At 35.4% G+C, this 23,028-nt stretch overlaps 1 protein-coding gene across 1 annotated transcript in view; it reads right to left on the bottom strand.

Moving 5' to 3' along the window:
* Nucleotides 1-23,028, bottom strand: part of LOC122805605 (solute carrier family 22 member 6-A-like) — a 335,119-nt gene that overhangs the window by 270,111 nt on the left and 41,980 nt on the right. The window contains exon 2 of the mRNA XM_044075845.1: nucleotides 1,986-2,089. Within this exon, the coding sequence (XP_043931780.1) occupies nucleotides 1,986-2,089 (104 nt within the window). The remainder of the gene's footprint in view (nucleotides 1-1,985; nucleotides 2,090-23,028) is intronic.

The raw sequence follows: 23,028 nt of genomic DNA on the forward strand, positions 1-23,028 counted from the left end.
AACTCACTGGCCCTCTTCAAGAGAAATCTTGATGAGTGGATGGGAAACAGAAAATTCACCCTGGGGATCACTCCAGTGGCTCTGCTCGACAGAGGCACTGGGAAATAAGGTTGGGTGGCACGATGCCAGGGTAATCCTATGGGCTAGGCTTGTATAGGCTCCAGGACCATTATCCTAGTACAGACCTATGAACCTATGAACTAAGACGTTCATTGGGGAACTTGTGAGTTACTGAATACAACAGAGGATGTGGATGCCCATGCTTATTCCAGATTTTACAAAAGGCTGAAATCTGGTTTATTTTCTCATGTGGATGTTTTCTGTTGTGCTAGCTAACAGAAGTCTGTACTATATATGTGTTGGTTACCAACACCAGTCTTACGTGTATTATCTGCTAGTTACTAAAATCAATCCATACTATACCATGTGTGCAGGTTACTAACACAGTTAATCAAAGTGTGATCAAAAATGACTTGAGCAGTCAGCTTGAACCATCAAAATGACTTTTTGAAAGTGATTAAGATACTTGGTATACCATATTTTGTTGTCAACACCCTAGTTTAACTCCTGCATCAATGATATCAATTGTGATTAGAAAGATCCATCATTGGTAACCAAGTCATTTGTGAAATGATGGGAATAACTAATTTGGTTTGAATATTTTCAGCCTATTCAAATCAATAAAATATTGGCTACTTGAATTTGCATTACAGCATTTTGCAATGTTAAGTCACCTCTCATCTTGTGTTAAATGCAAATTTTAGATCCATTCCAATGTCAGGAAAAGGGCAACGCATCCATCTTCAAAGAGGCTACACCTTGCTGCACTTTCAGGTAACGCATTCCTCAAGGTGTTTACTTTATGTGCCTTTTTCCATGTTCTAAAATGAGGATGTCATCTCTTTTGGTGCCAGAGGAAGGGACACGGCCGCAGTTTCATTGATCAGTTAGTTTGAAAATAATTATAACAAAGGTTACAAGTGGATATACAGCGGGATTGCCCATTTTGTTCAGTTATGACACAATATAAAATAAAATACTAAAATGTTAGGAAGGGCTAAAAATACAAAATCTAGTTTCTAAGCCATGTTCTTAGCATTATTCTGCATTGATTTAAAAAGCAGTGTCACATATTTTCTCTGACAATATAGTGATTTCATTTTATTGTGAACTTATACTTTTGAAAGGGTGTAATACAGGAACCAGTACTCAACATACCGGCATTTGACAACTTTAATAAGCTGTAAGAAGTTATTGGAATTTAGTTGGTTTACATTATGAACACTTGCTAGGTATATTTTCTAAATATTTTCATCCCATGTCAGACACTTTTAAAACTAGAGTAGAATTCATGGATCTCCATTACATACTGAATTTTTAACCTGCCAGTTGTGACTTTGTTTCTTTCTATAATAAATACTCTGTACCAAAAAAAAAAAAAGCAGAAAAAAAGGTTCCCTATTATGCTGTCGCAGACGCATGGACTGCATCTTTGTCGAACAGTAAAGCGCGAAAAGGCAAAACAGCGAAGTGGCTGTTCAGCAAATTCTTTCCCTGGGAAAGAATTTGTTTGGCCACTTTCGCTACTTAGCCTTTTTGGCACTGTAGTGCGATCTCAGAGTTGCTATATTTAAGTAGGGGGATGTGGGGGGCACAGCCCCCCATGTCGGTGGGTGTGGGGGACAAAGCCCCCCACATTAAGTAATGTTTTACTGTTTTTTTGTTTTGGTTTCAGAACAGTGATGGTTTTCCATTGGAAAATAATCGCTGTTCTGAAGTTTCGATGTTGTAAGCTTTCGCTTACATGGGGTCTGTTATCTGTTGTTCACTCTTCTGAGCATGCAATATGGTAATACAGACCCAAAAAAAACAATGAGAGACAGAGAGAGAGAGAGAGAGAGAGAGAGAAGTGCATATCTTGCTTGTGAAGAACACTTCATAGAGAAATACATTTTGAATGCCAGTTTCCATGGTGGAATCCTTACCTGTCAGAGAGACTTCCAAATATGATACCTCCGCCCAGTACTCCACCCATGTATACAGACTGTGCCATTTGCTTTAAGGACTTGGAACTGCATACCAGATCCCACTGTAAAGAGAATCATTGTTTGAAAGTAGTTTACTTACAATTTGTAATACGTTTGCTGTCTAATTCTGAGATGCTTGCTAAGTAATAAATTAAAATTATTAAATAATAAAACCATTGATAATGATAAAAACAAACAATGTATTCCACATTTGGCAGTACAGCTACACACATTACAGGCAGTTCCAAGCCATCAGGATATAGGGATTAAATAAACTAGAAGTAGAAAACACTATCGGGCCATCAGAGAATGTCAAAGTCAAAGTTTTAGCCATGTGGCTTTAATGTGTCCACAGCAAGTAAAAAATTAGTTTTGCTTTAATTTGGACTTAATGACTTACTTGTCAATAAATATGCTTGATTTCACAGGACATCATTACAGACAATAATTGGGAAATGGGTGCTAGCAATTTTACTTTTTACTTTTGAAATACTAAACAGCTTACCAGCTAATACTTAATGTTTACACTGAGTAGTTGTGCAGACAATAAAGTTGGATAGGGAATGACATAAAAGTATATAAGGTTTCAGTGTATTTTGCTAGAGAGTCAGTTGATGGTCAAAAATCTTATGACTGCATATTTTAATTGATTAATTTGTCCATAATAGCCTCTTTCAAAGCATACTGCTCAGTTATAGGGCTGCTCTGCTTTATACTGAAGGGATATGAGAACAAATGTAAGAAGATGTGTGGAATATAGGAGGGATGGAAGAAGGTTTGAATTTACCTTTTGCAGCCTGGCATTAGGTGAGAGAAATGTTCTTAAGCTGCATTATCTGCATAGATTTTTATTTGTTCTGATCACCTCATTGTTCACTTGCTTGTCAAATTGTAGTTTATTCTCAATGTCACAGCCAAGAAGCTCAGGGGAACTGAATTAATTCTTGAACGGGCAAGAGGTCAGGAATATTGTGTGAAGCTACAGGCAATGCTGACATAAGACAATATCCATATCAGTAACAGTGACAGAGTGAAAGAGAAAAGACATGAAGCTCTTGGAGGACAATTTTGTAGGAGTGTTGGCTTTGTTATAGAGACATACATGTGTAATCCTGTTGCATTAAGCCACAACTGTAGTGAATAAACGCTAGACTGTAATTATGAAATGATAGAGTTAAGGTGAAGTCAGCTTATACAGAAGAGCAGCCACCTGCATATTGAACAGGCAATAAATTTCAACAATGTTTGAACATAATGTTCACAAATATTTTAAACAGAAATGGGCCTAATATGGAGTTTTACATGACATATGGCACAAACACTCTGAACAGGTCCAATAAAAATCTACCTACCAACTTGCAAGACTAAAAACAACACAAAACAAAAAATACCATACTGCACGCCACACTGATTGTAGTTCTATAGAAAGTTAAGCTTATTTGCCTCATATAAGAACATGAAAAGACTTCATTAGAACAATCAATCAAACAAGTGAATTTAAAAGTTGTGTCTTATGATGTAATTATATACAAACATACCCCAAAAGCAATCACAACTAAAACCTAATGAATAATTAATCACAGAGTTAAAACAGTTTTAAAATAGGTCTGATACAAGTCAATCATGTAACCAAAGTGAAAAAACTAAATATTATTGTTAAAACACATTGATGCCTAGAATCTAAAAAAAATTGAAATCATTTATAGCTTTGCAGCTATTAATTTCAGCAAACTAGAAATGGATAGATGATTATTCAAGTCTGGAAATTTCAAAGCATTTATCCTAAATTGACATACAGGTTCGTAGTACTCAAGTCTACTTTCACATTCACCACCCCTTAGGTTTCTAAAATAAAAAATAAGAATCTTTTAAAACCTCTGCAAATTATTGAATGCCTATATAATGCATTAGCTGTATTTTTATGTTTAATATCATAACAGTGTTCCTTTATTCTGTTTTAACTGTGTTTCAGTCTTGTCTTTGGCCCTACCTACTTCCTCTTCTCTGCAACTACAAATTAAACATGGCATTCATTGTAACACATGGCTTGGGTGTTGTCAGTTTATTCTGGTTTGTTTTTTACCTACCACCTTGTGACAGTTAAGCTGGTTATGAGTAAAATCTGCAACTTCATGGAGGGCAGAGTGTCTGCTCTATGCTTTAACCTAAAGCTATGCCGTATGCTGGAAATCAAGGCTGGGGTGATAAGATGTTGAATAAGCTGAGAGTGCGGGTATTTTTAGTTAAAAAATGCTAGGGAACAGTAGTTGTTTAAAGCAACAGAAGGGTCAGCTTTATGTAATGAAACAATGAGTACCTGTTTACAAATTGTTAGAGTGTATTTAACAGTGAATAAAAGATTGAAAGTAATTCTGTTACAAATATGCAGAATAAATAAGGTATAAAATAAACCTTGCTTAAATGTAGACATAGAGTTTAGCAATATGTGATTAGCATACATACTAAATGACTGTGGCTTGAAAAATAAGGAATTTGCTTAATGGACATGTTTTCCTACATAATCAGAAAGAATGTATGCATTTCACAATGTCACCAAGAAATCTGACCTCTTACAGACTTAGCAAAAATGTAAAAAACAGGCCGTATGCATTTCACATTATCAGTAAGAGCAAAAATGTAAAAAAAAAAAAAAAAAAAAAACAGGATGTATGCAGCTTTTGTAAAGAATGGACAACTGGAAAACAATCTGTACGTTTCTATCATATGACACAGTTAAGCAAGGAAGTTTGAATGGATAAAGACAATACCAGCATTATTTCTCTACAGGATGAAAACATTTTTTTCTGCAAACACCAGCAAACAGATGTTTTCATACAAAAACCAAAATAGAATACCAAGGAGAAAACAGGATGTAAAACCACTATAAAGAGACTATAGCAAATGAAATTGTTGGGAGAAATATTTTGTACAGGAAAGTTATCATTTATGCTGAACAAGAAGTAAAAAGTGGTACAGTGTAACTAAAGCTGCAACAGTAGTACGTGTGGTTTGTTATAAAAAGTTATTAATTACTGCATTATATATAAGTAACAGAGTTAGGTGCTGCATCAGTGTGCATTCTGCAAGTTTCTGTGGGCAATAGACTGTGATAACTAGACTTTGATTTCAGCAGAATCCAGCCAGCAAGACCTTAGGGTCTTAAGAAGACTTTGGATCCATCACAGTAATAGCATCTTGACAATTATTTTTTCACAAATAACGGGGCATTTTATTTTTAACTCTTTTTTTATCCTCCACTGTCTTCTATACAGCATCCTTCCCTCAATTAACTTTACCACATCTTTCCCTACTGATGGGGATTTTATGTTGTGGGAAATCATCATTTAGGCAGCCAGCAGGATTTTTCTGTATACAGTTCTAACTCCTCCCCTAGGTAGCTGGCAGTCATACTCATAGAAGTGAGGTTTTGCAATGTTTCCTCCTATGGACAAGCACATAGCTGCACATGTCTAACAAAGGCTACCAATTTAGTAGCTTGGCAGGGGTCAAGTGCATGTCTTTATTATTGCTGTATGCAAGGCACTTTTCCACTGATAGGAGTCAGCATTTCATTGACTTGGACCACCCCACTTCTCCTTGAGGATGCGTGACCCTTTACTCCCAATATCTCCTTCCTGTCTCCTCCAGATCATGAGCTGTTAATTGAACTTGGATTGTCTGGTTCAAACTTTAAATATGATGAGATGTTTACACATTGTACATAGAGAAGAAGAATGCATATTGTAGGGTGGATAGTTGTGATTAGGAAAACTGAAAATGTGATGCTTTCATTTTGATAAGCGCTTCTTCGAGTAAACTGTTACTTTTATTTGACATTTTTTTACTGTAAGTTATATCACAACAATGCACATGAAATGCAATGACTGAATACTGTCTGGGAATTCTAAAAAATAAAATTTATGCTGGACTTTAACTCCTTTATGTTTACTGGAAAGACAGCTAAGTTAGACAAACAGTTATGTAACATTTGTGTTAAAGATAGCTGAAGAGAACTTTGCAACATTAGTAAATGATTTTCCTAATAAATCCAACAAACCAGGAAGGTGATGAATTGCAGCACAAATTTAGCCTGCATCACTATGATAAATACATGGTCAATCAGAAATCAAGAGGTGTTCTTCAGATTTTGTCACCTGCAGATGAGAACAAGGAGCAGGAAATCAATGAGGATATAGTAGAAGAGCTTTAGTATTTTGACCCTGAAGTTATTGCCTTACAAAACACTGTGGCGGAGTCACATTTTTATAAACTGAGTGATTCCATCTCAGTTTATTAGAGAATATGTCAGACTACCAAAGGTATATGAAGTTCATTTAATATGACATACAAGTCAAAACAGTGTGACACATACCAGCCAATATTTTCCTTAATCATTGCACATTTATCTTTTTAAAAGTACCATATTTAATATACTGCAAATAAATCTGTTACCTTCTCACATTTAAAAGACACAGCATGTTTTCTTGTTTTTATGCAATAGTTTTCAAACACTTGAACCCCAACACTTCACAGACTTGTACTTACTGAAAAAAAATGGTCAAACAACATAAAACGCATTACAATTTTATAACTATGGAGTAATAGACCAAAGGAGATGAATAGCATGACACAAAGGTTGGGTGGGGCTCAGATATTGATAATTAAGGTAGTAAATTAAAGAAATATAAGGAAAGGTGACAGAGCAAAATATGAACATGCAACAGAATTCAACAACTGCAGCCTTAGGAGCAGAATGACTGAGCAGAACACATGGAGGATTATGATTAGGTCTCCAATAATAACCAGCTTGTTATGGGTTTGAAATATGGGTGTCAAGAAATTCACCTTGAGGTAGAAACTCAAGAGGTGAATCTTGGCTTTCATGTTGAGAACACATAACAAACAAGGTTATGATAAGTCTCCGTAGTACTGCTATTGTATGGAGTTTTCTTCTCTCAGGTATTAAGATACCTTTCAGCATCTTATCTCAAAAATCAGGGACATAGCTAAAAAATAAACAGTGAACAAAGTCCCCAAACAAGGGGCAGAGTTTAAATATTACTCAGTGATAAAGCTGAACAATACTGGAAGACATAGGCCCAAAATTAGGGACAATTTTTAAGTATGACTCAAGTGCTTGGAAAGTTGCTAGATGAACAGGTTATACATTAGCATGCATTTTCTGAAGGATATGAGTACTGAAACTCAGATGTCTGTCATTATTTTATGACTACAATCCTCAACTATTTTCCAGAAAAAACACCCCACAAAGTTTGCAAGAAGCAGACCAAAAACATAACCACAAATCAGGGACATTCTGTAAAATTAGGGACAGTTTAGAGGCACATATAGTACAATAGTTAGAGAAAAACTGTAGGATCACTAAGCGTTATACAGCTTTAACTGTAACACTCTTAACTGCTACCACAATGTGGCTGGCTACAACAGAAGAGCACAGGAAGTACAAAGATCTTTAAAACATTCAGTAGCTAATTTACATTATTTAAACATTTTAATGTGCTTTCTGCTTCACACTGTTGTTTTTTCTGATGTAGCCAGTGACTGATATTAATGGTTGTGCACAAGCCAAGAGCTTAAACAGTTGAGAGTGACAATTATTATTTATTTTATTTTTACATTTGCTAACTGGGTTAGTCTGACTGGGCCCACAGAGCCCTTTTTCAGCGAAGTCCCGAGGAGAAAAGCTCTAGGAAAGTAATTAAAAATAAGAAAAAAATGAACAATTCAAGTTGTAAGATACTTAGTACAAAAACAGAGAATTTAGAATGCAGTAGTAATATGTTTGTGAAATTTGGTTAACATTAAATTATTTACAAGGAATGTAGCAATGCGTAAAATAAAAAAAAACATCATGACATAGTACAACAAAGATGCATTTATTAGCATAAGTACTAACTGCAGAGAGAGTAATATATGTAGACATTTTACGTAGATACCAAAAAGATATGTTAATTGAGAGAAGAAAAAAAATAATTACATAATTTCCTGACAAGTACAAATCCATGCATGTTGGAAGTGAATTTTGTAGTTGTTTTTTTTTAATTTGCCACTGTTGGTGGTACGAAGGGGACAGTGGAAGTTTGTTTTATGAGAATGCAATTGAATAACTGTAAGGTATTTTTCCAATATTTTTGTTTGGCTTGGTCACCTGCAGAAGGTTTTGTTGTGTGCTTCTGAGTTCACGATTGGGTGTGTAGGGTGTAATTATGAAATAAATACATAAATAAATAAATAAATAAAACTCTGGAGAACAATGCTTGACAACTCGGTAATGATCAGAAAATGGAATTCTTTGTGGCTGGACTAGATTTAGGAGACAAAGTAGATACTGAAAGGAATTATGACAGAAAACAGGATACAAAAGATAGTGGATATGAAAATTTTGTCGGCAGTAACAGCACAGTAAGGCGGGTGGAGTCACATGTTTCTAGCGGCCAAACATTACAGAGGCAAGTTACATGCTTTCTAAGGTCAGGTGTAAGACACACACACAGAAACAAATTCTGAACAACAGTTGAAATTATTAATTGGTAATATTACATATTAGAATTAATATAAATGTGAATGGCAAGTATGCAAGGAGAGAAAGTGTGTGTGTGGAAAATATCAGAAGCACTAATGTAGTAAAATGTGATGTGGGGATGTTGCATATTCTGCTTTTTTCCTGCAGTAGAAAAAAAAGAGCATCATTACAATCAATCTACATGATAGATATTTATGTTAACAAGAATCAGAAAGTCATGGATATAGATTTATATATAAGTGACAACGGTATCTAGAGAATAAACAGTTATACATGCACAATCTTTTAGAAAGGGTCATTTTATTTGATACCAACTTATTTCCATTCAGAGTCATGGGTGATGCAGTCTGTCCTGGCACTCAACAAGTATAAGATGGATGTCAGTTCTGGATAAAAAACAAGCCCAACTGCTGTCACAATATGGGCAGTTTACAGGCTCTCCATAATACCTCTCAGTATGCCTTAAGCATGTGGGAACAAACTAGAAACCCAGTAAATACTATTGGAGAGGAGAAGAAGACATGCAGATTTCACATAGAAGACATCACATCTATGAATTAAACAGGAAAAGTAAAATATATGAGGCAACAGTACTAAATGTTGTCCTGATGCATTGCAACAAAACTTAAATGCTGAATCTAGAGCTTTTAAACATTAATGCAGGAAATTTACACAATAACAAATAACTCTATTGGAAGGCATACTTTAAGGAAAGCATCAGGCCCTGAAGTGGTAAAGTAGACACAGAGAAAAGAGAAGAGTGTGCATCAAATGCTCAGGGCTTGTTCAACAGTCACATGAACATTAGGAAAGGAAGATGATGAGGAACTTTAGTAAACACAAAATACAAGTTAGAGGGCATGACTACAAAGGTTTGTTAATAGACTGCTGTTAATTAAGAACAGCTGGACACTCTTTGCAATATATATACTGTCAAACAGTGCTAGTCAGGAAATAATACAGCTATTCATACACCTTATAAAAACTAGACCACACTATAGCTATATATATTATTCATACACCTTATAAAAATTAGACCTGACTATAGCTATATATATTATTCATACACCTTATAAAAACTAGACCAGACTATAGCTATATATGTTATTCATACACCTTATAAAAACTAGACCAGACTATAGCTATATATGTTATTCATACACCTTATAAAAACTAGACCAGACTATAGCTATATATATATTATTCATACACCTTATAAAAATTAGACTTGACTATAGCTATATATATATTATTCATACACCTTATAAAAACTAGACCAGACTATAGCTATATATGTTATTCATACACCTTATAAAAACTATACCAGACTATAGCTATATATGTTATTCATACACCTTATAAAAACTAGACCAGACTACAGCTATATATGTTATTCATACACCTTATAAAAACTAGACCAGACTATAGCTATATATGTTATTCATACACCTTATAAAAACTAGACCAGACTATAGCTATATATATTATTCACACACCTTATAAAAACTAGACCAGACTATAGCTATATATGTTATTCATACACCTTATAAAAACTAGACCAGACTATAGCTATATATATATTATTCATAAACCTTATAAAAACTAGACCAGACTATAGCTATATATGTTATTCATACACTTTATAAAAACTAGACCAGACTATAGCTATATATGTTATTCACACACTTTATAAAACCTAGACCAGACTATAGCTATATATGTTATTCATACACCTTATAAAAACTAGACCAGACTATAGCTATATATGTTATTCATACACCTTAAAAAAAACTAGACCAGACTATAGCTATATATATTATTCACACACCTTATAAAAACTAGACCAGACTATAGATATATATGTTATTCATACACCTTATAAAACTAGACCAGACTATAGCTATATATGTTATTCATACACCTTATAAAAACTAGACCAGACTATAGCTATATATATTATTCATACACCTTATAAAAACTAGACCAGACTATAGCTATATATGTTATTCATACACCTTATTAAAACTAGACCAGACTATAGCTATATATTTTATTCATGCACCTTATAAAAACTAGACCAGACTATAGCTATATATATATTATTCATACACCTTATAGAAACTAGACCAGACTATAGCTATATATGTTATTCATACACCTTATAGAAACTAGACCAGACTATAGCTATATATTTTATTCATGCACCTTATAAAAACTAGACCAGACTATAGCTATATATATATTATTCATACACCTTATAAAAACTAAACCAGACTATAGCTATATATGTTATTCATACATCTTATAAAAACTAGACCAGACTATAGCTATATATGTTGGCTACCATATATGAGTACTTACAAAAGAAAGATTAAATAGGTAAAAGGGATTCCTAAGAGAAGAATATGCAGAATGTAGGGTTGGACTTGTGTTCAGATATTAAAGAGTGGCCGTATAAATAGTTAACACTACAAAATGATTTGTTACTTGAATATTTGGGATTGAAAAGTCAGGGCAACTTTATCATAGAAACAGAGGTATGTGTCCATGATTACATAGAGGTCACTAAGAGGAGAAATTCAAAGATTTAATAGAGCATAAAATCAAAATGGTAATCAATTGATGCATGGAAGAGTAGAAAATATATGACAACCTACTGGAATATGTTAAAAAGTGATAATGTAGTATAATTTAAAGCAAAGTAATAATACATAGACTTAAAGTACTGTGAATTATTGCAATATTGGCATTTGTGGACATTTATGTTCAATTGATTTTGTTGCTGTTCTAATATCTGGGAAGGCAGGGTGGCTTTTGTGGTCCCGTTGCTGGGAAAGAGACCTCCTCCCTTAACCCAGTGTGATATCTGCAGATAGGGTGACATCACGTTCCACAGAATATGTCTTGGAAGATTATTATCTACAAATACTGCAATGTACTACTGCTGGGATTCCGTATTGCTTATGTTTTGACTCTCGTTTTTTTGTGTGTTTATTAATGTTGCTTCTCTATAAACCTCTTGCTTACTTGCTTGCTTGATAATGGTTTTCTTTTTATCCTTCGCCCCAGTATACTGTTTCAAAGGAAAAGCTGAAACAGAGCTGTTCAAGCTTGAATCCTAAATAAAAGTGGATATCTTGCTTACCTGCTCCTTTATCTGATGATTCTCTCTTATATATTAATGAAATTGCAAGGGTTAATACACTTTGATGTATCCATCTCTCAGCTGTAATTACAAAAGAGCTCCTTCTCACTTGTCAGAATAGCATTATTTTCAGGAAAAGGTTTTTGACTTCTTTTTCAACCATTTAAGTGATCATACACTTTTTCTAGCAATTGTACTGAATTTCATTTTTACTAGCTATATTTGTATTTATGATCTGTAGCATTTGCAATGACTATGGATTTATCTAATCGGGAATATAAGACATGTTTAAAGATGTTTAATTCATCTGTGTATCACTAAATATTAACATTATACTCCATTATTTTAAAGGAAAATTTATTACATGTATGTGTTTTATTTATTGTTTCAAATATTTATGCACTAACATTCTAAAAAGTATTGAATGCTTAGTTGTTGAATGTTATCCATTGTCAGTATTATTGACATTTTGTTTTAGTGCACATACCATACAATTTGCTTGACTAAGAAAGTATGCCATACCCAGTACAGAAACAACTACAACAAAATAAATATAATAAATAAACATATTTGTAAGCTCCTTATCAGCTCAGCCAGATATGTTTCAATCTATTTGACAGTCTTAACATAAAAAAGCATCTTAGAAAATTATTTTTTTTCCTTTATTAAACTCAAATATATTCTGTGAATGGCTGCTCTTTGAAGCTATTGGCTGCAGTTGTGTTGTTGTGTAGTGATATCTAGATTTGTTTCTTAGTTTACTCTAAAAAAGTAGAAAGGCTAGTGAAATAGAGGGATAAAGCTTTAACTGCAGCCCAAGTGACCTAGATTCAATTAGTGGCTCGGTTAACTGATGGAGGGGCAGGATGGGATGGGTGTGCTCATCCTGGGTAGGAGGGTGTTCATTAATGATGTTCCTTATAGGAGGCATGGTTCAACAAGGGGAGATGCCCGCGAACAGAGATTGACAAGCATGGGAGTTAGGGCAGGGAACACATAGGACATATAACAACCCTCCCAGAATAGAAGCTGAGACAGCCAAGCTCTCAAGATCGCCATAGGATCCATGACCATCCCCTGTAATATCGGGGTAAGTTTGTGGTGGGTTGGAGTAAGGTTGGTAGACCCATGGGGCATGGGGAGCTGGATCAATGTAATGATGTCCCAAGGGCGAACAAAAAATTAAAAAAAAATGTCTAAGTATATACTTTGCATGACTGAATAAATTCTGTAAAACATACAAGTATAAATTAAAATGCAAAATAACAGCTTAGTGAAGCAAAAAATCCCAGGAAAGAAAAATATCAGTAAAGGAAAAATAAAGGAATATGCAGCTTATCTTAGCAGATGAACTAAATATAAGCAGCTTCAGTAGAAAATAAGAAATTAAGTTATTTTTCATCAGTATAGACATTTGGACAGACCTTACTGGATTAGTGAGAACAGTTCCACAAATTTCCTAATTCTAAGAACACAGATGATAAAAACATTTCAATGGTGAATAACGGAAATGGTGTTTGGAATAACCAAGAAACCATATAAAAAAGAAACAGAGTTTATGTTATATTTTCATAATCCAGCAGTAAAAAAGATACTCCCCGGGATTCATGAAGCTTGCGCCAGGCGCACGCATAGCGTAGGGGTTATAACACCAAATATGGCCGCCGAGCGATTCAGGTACGATCCAATTCCACGTTCACTACCGGCATACGCCAGATCTGCGCAGCCCCCGGCGTAGGTATGCAAATCACCCCATGTGCAGTGTTGCACCATGCAAATGAAGGCATATAGCGATTCATGAAGTGGTGCAGGCCCACGGAAATGTAAACCAAAAAACACGGTTTACATTTTCCCAAACAGAACATCGGAGCTATGGAAGAGGGCCAGACCCAGGTATCACAACGTGAACATATGCCAATGGTGAAATGCGCAGCCAATGGCATAAGAAAAGTTGCACAACATGTAAATAACAACATTTAATGTCATGTCCACAGTAACTCACAGCAGAACCGCAGGGCATGTGTGCGGAAGCTGTAACATAAAGAAATAATATAAAAATGTCATAAAATCGCAACGTAATAGAAATCAGGTTTACAGCATAACACACAATGGCAGGCATGGAACACCACAACCAAGGTGCAAGGGTTGCTTAGGGCTTGTGATAGTGTTCGGCACGGTAACTATGAATTAGTAGTCAATGTCATGCAAATGAGGCAGATAATACTGAATCGCAAATGTCCCACCAGAGGAAGGTTGTACCATACGGCGCAGCGGTATAACACCGAGAAGTGGCTCAGAGGAGATACATGACATCAGCAGAGGGGTGTGCCACCGTAGCACTAAGCACAGTGGAGCATTGCAAATCTGGCCTGTCCGTTGCTAAGCAAAGCTGCAGGATAGGGGTGGGGAGGAATCGTTTAGCTGAGAGCACACATGGTGGCCAAAAGTGCATGTGTACGAGGATGAAAACGTGCCTGAAACCCAGAAATTGGACGCACGCGCTGCAAACAATAGCAGAAACAGGAAGGTCAGGGGAAGAAAAGAAAGAAATGTGGAAGTAGGGTAATTGGAGTACTAATGAGCAATCAACACCAATCAACCCACGAAGGCCAATCGACGGCAGCTGACAAGTCCGCATGCAGAAACCTGCAAAACACGATAGGGGAGGCATGTGAATCCAAAGAAAGGAGGGGAGGTATTGGATTGCAAAGATAGGAGACCTGATACAGCAGAGCAAAGCAAACCAACAGCAGACTGGCAGTAGTACACATAACGCAAGATACGCCAGGTCCAGGAAAGTACAAATGAAAGTAGGCTGCAGGATGCACGCCAGAAAATGGTAGGTGCAACACGCAGAAATGTAAAGGGAAGGTCAAGAGATAATCCACGGCAGGCAAATGTAATTCAACACCTAACGCACCATAATAGTAGTTCCAGCAGTAAAACACATAACATAACCTGTAGCTACGAACGTACATACACACCCTATGACATCATCGGTGTTCACAGCACAATAGTATAAAGTGTGAAAGCACCCAACACACACCTGTGTATTCCCAAACACTGCACCATAGGTGTAAACACATGGGGAACTTTTAAAATGTACATGTTGGGAGCTGCCATAGCTGTGATTCATCAGCATGTGTCAGAGACTGACGGTGTTGTGGAGGATGATGCCGACAACCATCACAGGCCTCGGAGAAGAATGAGAGTGTTCAGACCAAGGGTAACCTACCAGGGGCTACATGACCTGGAGATAGTAGAGCATTACAGGGTGGACAGGGACATCTTACAGCAAATAGTGGAGCTGTGCCAGCCACGCCTGAGAACCAGAAACAACAGAGGGGAACCCATACCAGTGGACATGAAGGTATGTGTAAGCCTGTGAATACTGGCCACAGGTACCTTTCAAAGGCCAACTGGAGATATAATGGGTATCTCACAGGCATCAGCATTCAGGGTACTACACCAGTTCCTGGATGCCATGTTACCACATGCCAATGAGCAGATATACTTCCCCAGAACTCAGGAGGAGTTGGCCAGCAATATGTGTCACTTCCACCATGTGGCACAATACCCGGAGGTACTGGGTGCGATAGACTGCACGCACATACAAATCAAGTCACCACCCGGTGAGCATGGTATGTGCTACATAAACCGCAAGGGATTCCACTCCATCAACTGCCAGGTCGTGTGCAATGCCAAGGGCATTATCATGGATGTGTGTGCTGGCAGCCCTGGAAGCTAAATAATGCCCAGAATCCCAAATAAAAAAATATTTGATTGTCTACATGACAAGGAATGTTTACACAATGCATTTTTTTAAAGTTTTTTTTCTTATGTTGTATAAATGTTCATAAATTAATTCTCTTGTTCAGTCTTCCAGTGAAAAATGCAGGGCAGGAATCACATTTTGCTAAGTAAATAACTCTGCTCTTATTACAATTACCCCCAAATTAAATTGTCTCCTTCAAATATATAGGAACAATAAACATATCTCCCAGACTTAGTAGTACCCTTTTTGTCACTAGTGCTCACATTTTGGGTAGTTGGACCTTTTTCCAATATATTCTTTAAATTTTTAGTCTTATGAACAAAAACTGGCTGCTTCCACAAATTGGTAAAAAAGTCCTTATTGGTTTTAAAAATATTCCAGTTACTATGAATAATATTGGAAACCTCATATGTTGCCCCTTGAAACTTTAAAATAAGTGCCCTGTTCCAAAAAAATAGAATCCTTCTATCATTAAACATCTTGGTGGAAATTGGGCCATCAGATTTGTTTCTAATTAGAGGTCTAAACTTAGAGGTTCTATGCTGTGACACTTCTTTAATACATTTTTCCAAAAGGTAAACAGGATAACCTCTCTCTAGAAACATGCTCAAGTTTATTAATCTTAATTAGATAAAAAGCATCACCAGAGATCACACAGGGCAATCTAATTGTCCTTTCACTAACCCTACCTTCTGTTTATAAGGATGAAAATTTGTATAGTGTAAATAAGAGTTACTGAAGGTGTGTTTACGGTAGAAGTTAGATACAAATCTACCTTCAGTGACATAGATGGTAACATCTAAATAATTGACAAACTCTTCATTATAGGTGTAATTGAATTTTAAAAATTTAGTTATAGAGTTCATATACTTAAACTGAGCCAGCATCTCATTTGGTCAACTCCATAAGATGAAGATGTCATCCAGGTACCTGAGTTACATTTTATAGTAGGAGAAATAGGTATTGTCTTTGAAAACACATTGGGTGTCTCAATAGTACATAAATTGGAAAAATATGTGGCCCAAGCTGCTCCCATGGCTACCCCCCTTCAAATCTGCTTGTAAAATTTCCCTTCAAAAAATAAAAATGTTGTTGTCTAAAAACAAATACATAAGTTCAGTTAACAGTCTGATGTCCCTTCCTGTAAAAATTGTGTATTGAAGGAGTATTTCACAAAAATAGTTCAAGCCAAGGTGTTGGGGTATACAAGTAAACACACTGACAACATCAATAGTGAGAAACCCAAGGTGATTGATACAAATCTCATGTTTAAACCTTCTTTAAAAAAAAAGAGTATTTTAGTAAATAGGAGGTGTTGGAAAAAACAGGCTTTAATAATCAGTCTATAAACGCAGCCAATGGTTACATTTTTTATTCTTGTGCCACTACTACTGGCCTCAAAGGGGGTCACCAATGTCTTTGTGCACTTTTGGTATCCTGAAGATAAATGGAGTCAGTGGGAGGTCTTGTTGAGAAAATTAAAAATGTCTTCATTAAAATAAATAAGAAGAAGAATACCAAGAACAACCTCTATGATCCTGTATTCCTAAATATCTAAAATAGTTACATTTTAATTATATAAGATCACTATGTCAGGAATTTTTACCAAAGCTCCAAATTAGGGGTGTGACCCCATTTGGCTTCTGCCTGTTTTCTTTGCACAACATTCAATAAACAAATATCAAGTAAACAGTATCAGTTTGTAGCTTTACACAAAAATGTAATACAAGTTTCATTTTTTTCATTAATTATGCTACTGACCTTTAAACTGCTAAGCAATAAACTACCTTTTTACTTTCTAAACAATTTTTTGTGCTTTGCCTAAACTTTCTTTTGTGTATCCTAATTGTAGCACTTTAATCTTCAACATCGCCACTCAGGGTATGGTGGATATCATCATTGAAATCACCATCCTTTCACCCTTTCATCCTCCACAGAGCCTGTCTCATGTTGTATCAAATCATCATCATTTTTACTGCCACAAAACTAACCCTTATCAGGAGCATTATTAACCCCATTGTGTTGGTACTCCAATAAAGCATCAGTCTTTTTAAAATAAGTGGAATGGTCAGGAATGAAAATATCAATCTGCACAAAAAGATCAGAAGACTGCACATGATTGGTTTCATTTTCTATTAACTGTGGACAGTCAAACCAAAAATGTTCCACCATATTACATTTTCTATATGACAGAACACATTTAGATGTAGAATGACCTATTTACCCACATTGTGCACAATGCCTACTATCACAATTCTGAAAAAAAAATGTATGCTGTACTTCATAAAAAGCATGTGCCTTATGCCCATCAATAGATACAATAGTCTGAATTTGTTGAACTTTACTGTAAAAGAAAAGTAAAGAAACACACACTTCCCCTGGACTATTCCATACTTCTTTCCCATCAAATACTTCCTTGATATCATAAACACAATGACAACAAAGAGAAAAGTGCTGTCTAATGTCCCATTCTTCAATAACAGCAGTTTGAAATTAAACCATAGCACATCCCTTAAAGTTCATATCTAATGCAGAAAAATTACATTGAACCCATGGTTGACACACATATTTTATTTAAACTTTTGTGTACAAAACAATCTACAGTTTCTACTGACTCAAAAGTAACATCACAATATATTTCTTTCCAGGCATGGATACATCCCTGTATGTCTTTAATACAAAATCATAATGGGACAATAACCAAGTCCCACACCAGATACCTGTTAATTGGTGTTTCTGTTTTAGAAGCAATAGATATAACAAGTCAAAAAGAATAATGAAAAAAAAAACAGAACAGTTGTGTGAAGTAGCTAGTTTCACCACAGAAGCATAAGAAACTCTAGATGCTACCACAGCTCTAGTGGGTAACATCTTAGTGGGTAAACCTACTGACTGGAAAACTGGAACCATCCTATCAGGCTTATTTTCATCCAATAACATCAATTCCAGTGTTGCAACCACATTACTATTTTCAGTTTAAAACATTTCATACTTTCAGTCCAAAATGCTGTTATACCAGTATTGGATTCCTACACATTAATCAGTTCAGTGAGTATATCATTTGGTGAGCCATTTGGCTCAAGCACTGTAATTTCTACAAATGCTTGCCGCTTTGTTTCAACAGTGGTATCACCATCACAGGCAAGAGCACTACAGATGCAATGTTTGCTCTGAGAGTGTTATTGGAGAAATACAGAGAAGGTCAGAAGGAGTTGCATTGTGTCTTTGTAGACTTGGAGAAAGCATATGACAGGGTGCCTAGAGAAGAGTTGTGGTATTGTATGAGGAAGTCGGGAGTGGCAGAGAAGTATGTAACAGTGGTACAGGATATGTACGAGAGTAGTGTGACAATGGTGAGGACTGCAGTGGGAGTGACAAATTCATTTAAGGTGGAGGTGGTATTACATCAAGGATCAGCTCTGAGTCCTTTCTTATTTGCAGTGGTGATGGACAGGTTGACAGATGAGATCAGACAGGAGGCCCCATGGACTATGATGTTTGCAGAAGACATTGTGATCTGTAGTGAGAGTAGGAATCAGGTTGAGGAGACTCTGGAGAGGTGGAGATATGCTCTAGAGAGCAGAGGAATGAAGGTCAGCAGGGCTAAGACAGAATATATGTGTGTAAATGAGAGGGAGGGTAGAGGAATGGTGAGGATGCAGGGAGTAGAGTTGGTAAAGGTGGACGAGTATAAGTACTTGGGATCAACAGTTCAGAGTAATGGGGAATGTGGAAGAGAGGTGAAGAAGAGAGTGCAGGCAGGGTGGAATGGGTGGAGAAGAGTGTCAGGAGTGATTTGTGACAGATGGGTACCAGTAAGAGTGAAAGGGAAGGTCTACAAGAGGGTAGTGAGACCAGCTATGTTATATGGGTTGGAGACTGTAGCATTGACAAAAAGGCAGGAGTCAGAGCTGGATGTGGCAGAGTTAAAGATGTTAAGATTTGCACTCGGTGTGACTAGGATGGATAGGATTAGGAATCAGTATATTAGAGGGTCAGCTCATGTTGGACAGTTTGGAGACAAAGCAAGAGAGACGAGATTGCATTGGTTTGGACATGTGCTGAGGAGGGATGATGGATATATTTGGAAAAAGATGCTAATGATGGAGCTGCCAGGTAAGAGGAAAAGAGGAAGGCCTAAGATAAGGTTTATGGACGTGGTGAGAGAGGACATGCAGGTGGTTTGTGTGACAGAGCAAGATGCAGAGGATAGGAAGAAATGGAAAGAGATGATCCGCTGTGGCGACCCCTAATGGGAAAAGCCGAAAGATGATGATGATGATCACCATCACGATGCATACTGAAACAACCATAGGACTTATTGCAGCACTTCCACCTACAAAAAGATTAGGGGGTCCTTTATTTAATACAACACAAAAAAACATTATTTACATATTTAGAAATGTAATAAAAAGAAAATCTGCACAGAGTAATGGAAAACTGATATTTAATTATGAGCACTTTCATCAGTATTACACTTGACTTCCTCAGATAAAATTAATTAAAAGCATCACTTCCTTTTTATAGCCAGGCACCATCATGTGATCAAATAACATAATTACAATCAAATACAAACTCAATCCACATATATAAAAACATACAAATAAGACACTTTTTAAAAGGTATACTGCAAGATTTTATACATAAAATATGTTACCTATCATACTACCCTCAATTAAATGAATGTCAACCCCTGAATTAGAGTTGACAAGTTCCCTATGGCTTTCACCAATTCATTACTGGAACCTCCAGATCCTCCATACAGCTGTGTTACGTTCTCCATTCCACAAAAACTGATAAACAAAACACAACTCCAACTAATAACAAAAGGAAAATGTGCACAGAGTAACGGAAAACTAATATTTAATGATGAGTACTTTTGTCAGTATTACACTTGACTTCCTCAGATAAAATTTAATTAAAACATCACTTCCTTTTTATAGCCAGGCACCATCATTAGTACACTAATTTTTCCTTACTTTAATGGTTTTAATCACATCTTTTGTTAAATTTTCCATGGATTTACATAATAACATTGTTTCATCACATTATTATACCACACCTTTCTGTCTTTTTCATTATCATCAATTTTACTTTCCACGTTAGTACTTTTTCTTGATAATTTTAATCTCTTAATTTACATCTTATTTTTCATATTCTCATCATCTCCCAGAAATGCTTTTTTTTATATTTAAATAATGTCACTATTAAATTCAAGAAGCAAAATAAACCACTGGATTTAGTAACCCCAATTCCCATTCATTTTCACTCATATACAACACACATGTTTTCATTGGGTATAGTCTTCAATCCACATAAAATAAATCATTAATTGCACAATTTCCTTTTCGTGTTTTTTCTGATATTGTATACACATTGAACACATATGCCATTCTGATTAATACTGAATTCACCAGCCAAACCATTTTCTTCAGTGGTAATCCACATTTAGTTCATTTCTTTTGTCAAACCCTCCAGTTGGATCCCAACTACATAATTTTCCCAAATTCTATTCCTAGCATAGGCACTTCTTCAATTGAAAAATGGATGCACCCAGTTTTCACCACATCCCCCAAACCCTATTTTTATTTTATTCAAGGCCATTCCCATTTCCTTTAAACACTCATCCAGACAAACTAACACTTCCTTAATCCATATTTTGTTCTTAACAACTACAAATATGTTGTCTGCATATACCAAAACTACTGGAATCACCCCCGTATTTTTGGATCACATATCTATCATCATTCATTTTGTAAGCTACTTCACTCACCATTGCATTCCTTATCAATGCAAACAATATTCCACTCATGGGGCATTCTAGTCTTATCCCACTCTTTATGCATATTTCTTTACTCAGCTACCCATTTACTAATTCTCCCACTCTAATATTTTGATATTCTGACATATACACTCTCCTAATTGTATTACCTGTTCCATAATATCCCACAAAGCACCATGTCCTACTATATCAAATGCCTTGTTATTATCACCTACCATAAATATCATATTATTTCTTTTACTTATATCATCCACAATTTCTCTCACAACCAGTAACAATTCTTAAGATCCCTTTCCTTTTATGCAATATATAATTTCTTTGATAACATCACTCATCATTCCTTCCATTTTCCTCTATATTCTTCTCATAAAAAATATAATCTGCATTATTTAGAGTGATGGCACTCCATTTTTTTCTTTCTTTTCAACTTTTTCCATATAAATTTTAATATCCCACTACATAACTATTCATAAACAAACTCTTCCTTCAACCATTCATTCAGTAAATTTACAAAATATTCTCTTTGCCAATCCATTACTTTCATGTACATTCCGTACCCTATACCATCTGGGCCTGATACTGAATCAGCATTTACTTCCCTAAGTACTTCATCCAATTCACTAATAGTCATTTCTTTTTCAAATTCTTCTTTAGCTTAATCTAGATTGTTTTCACTTTCCTTTCTCTCTTATTTTCTGTCTTTTTACTCTTACACATATTTTTCACATACTGAACTACAATACTCATAATTTCCTTGAGTGTTATTTTTACCTCTCCTTTTACATTTTTCATTTCCCTCATTATACTAATAACCCTTTACTATTTTACCCAAATATGTAAATGCCTACTTCATTCTCCCTTGTAAATAATATATCTGCCTGAGCAGTAATGCCTTTTTTTTCTTTTATAAATTTCTTTTTCCATATTATAATACTCTCTTGTATTATTCTCTAAATTCTCAAATACAGTTTTAGAAATGTTCTCATACTTAACTTTCTTTTCCTTTCTTACATCATCCTGCCATGGGGATGAAAACACATTTTATACTGCTTTTTAAATTCTGTCTACCATTCAGACCAGCTTTTATAAAAGTCCATCATGGTTATATCGTAAGTGCAGTAATTCCCACTCTCAAATTTCAAACCATAATTTCTCATTTATTCTTTTTATTCCCTTTTCTATTTTAATATACTTCCTTTTTTCCATCACTTCCATCCATATTCTTAAATGGTTAGAAGAACCTCTCACAACTATATTACCATCCTGTACCCTCAAGCCTTACAATAATGCAAAATAATCAATTTCATTTTCCATCCCCCTTTCTATGAGTCCAAAGACTTTTGTTCCACACAGCTAATTTACCACATTTTATCATTTTTATATCTGTCCCTTAAATCACAAAGTCTCCCATGATTATAATTTTCATGTTAACTACCACATAGTGTAATACTTGATGAAACATATTTTCTCTTTCATTGCTATAATTCTAGAAACATGTTCTCTCCACCTTATATCAACCACAACGAACCTTCTGATCCTTACCAATATTACATCTACTATTTCACCATTTTTTTGCACAACACAGATACTATAAAATAACTTTAATTTCCTAAGTTCCATATAATATTTCCACCCCACAATTATTCTGTTTGCAGTAGTTATTCACTCATCAGGAATCTTACATCATCTAACACAATAACACCTACATCTCATTTAGCACATCATTCCAGTATCCCTAGCCTTCTTACAATGTTA

The sequence above is a fragment of the Protopterus annectens genome, chromosome 6.part1, assembly GCF_019279795.1.
Source record: "Protopterus annectens isolate FY-2018-M chromosome 6.part1, PAN1.0, whole genome shotgun sequence".
NCBI classification, from domain to species: domain Eukaryota; kingdom Metazoa; phylum Chordata; order Ceratodontiformes; family Protopteridae; genus Protopterus; species Protopterus annectens.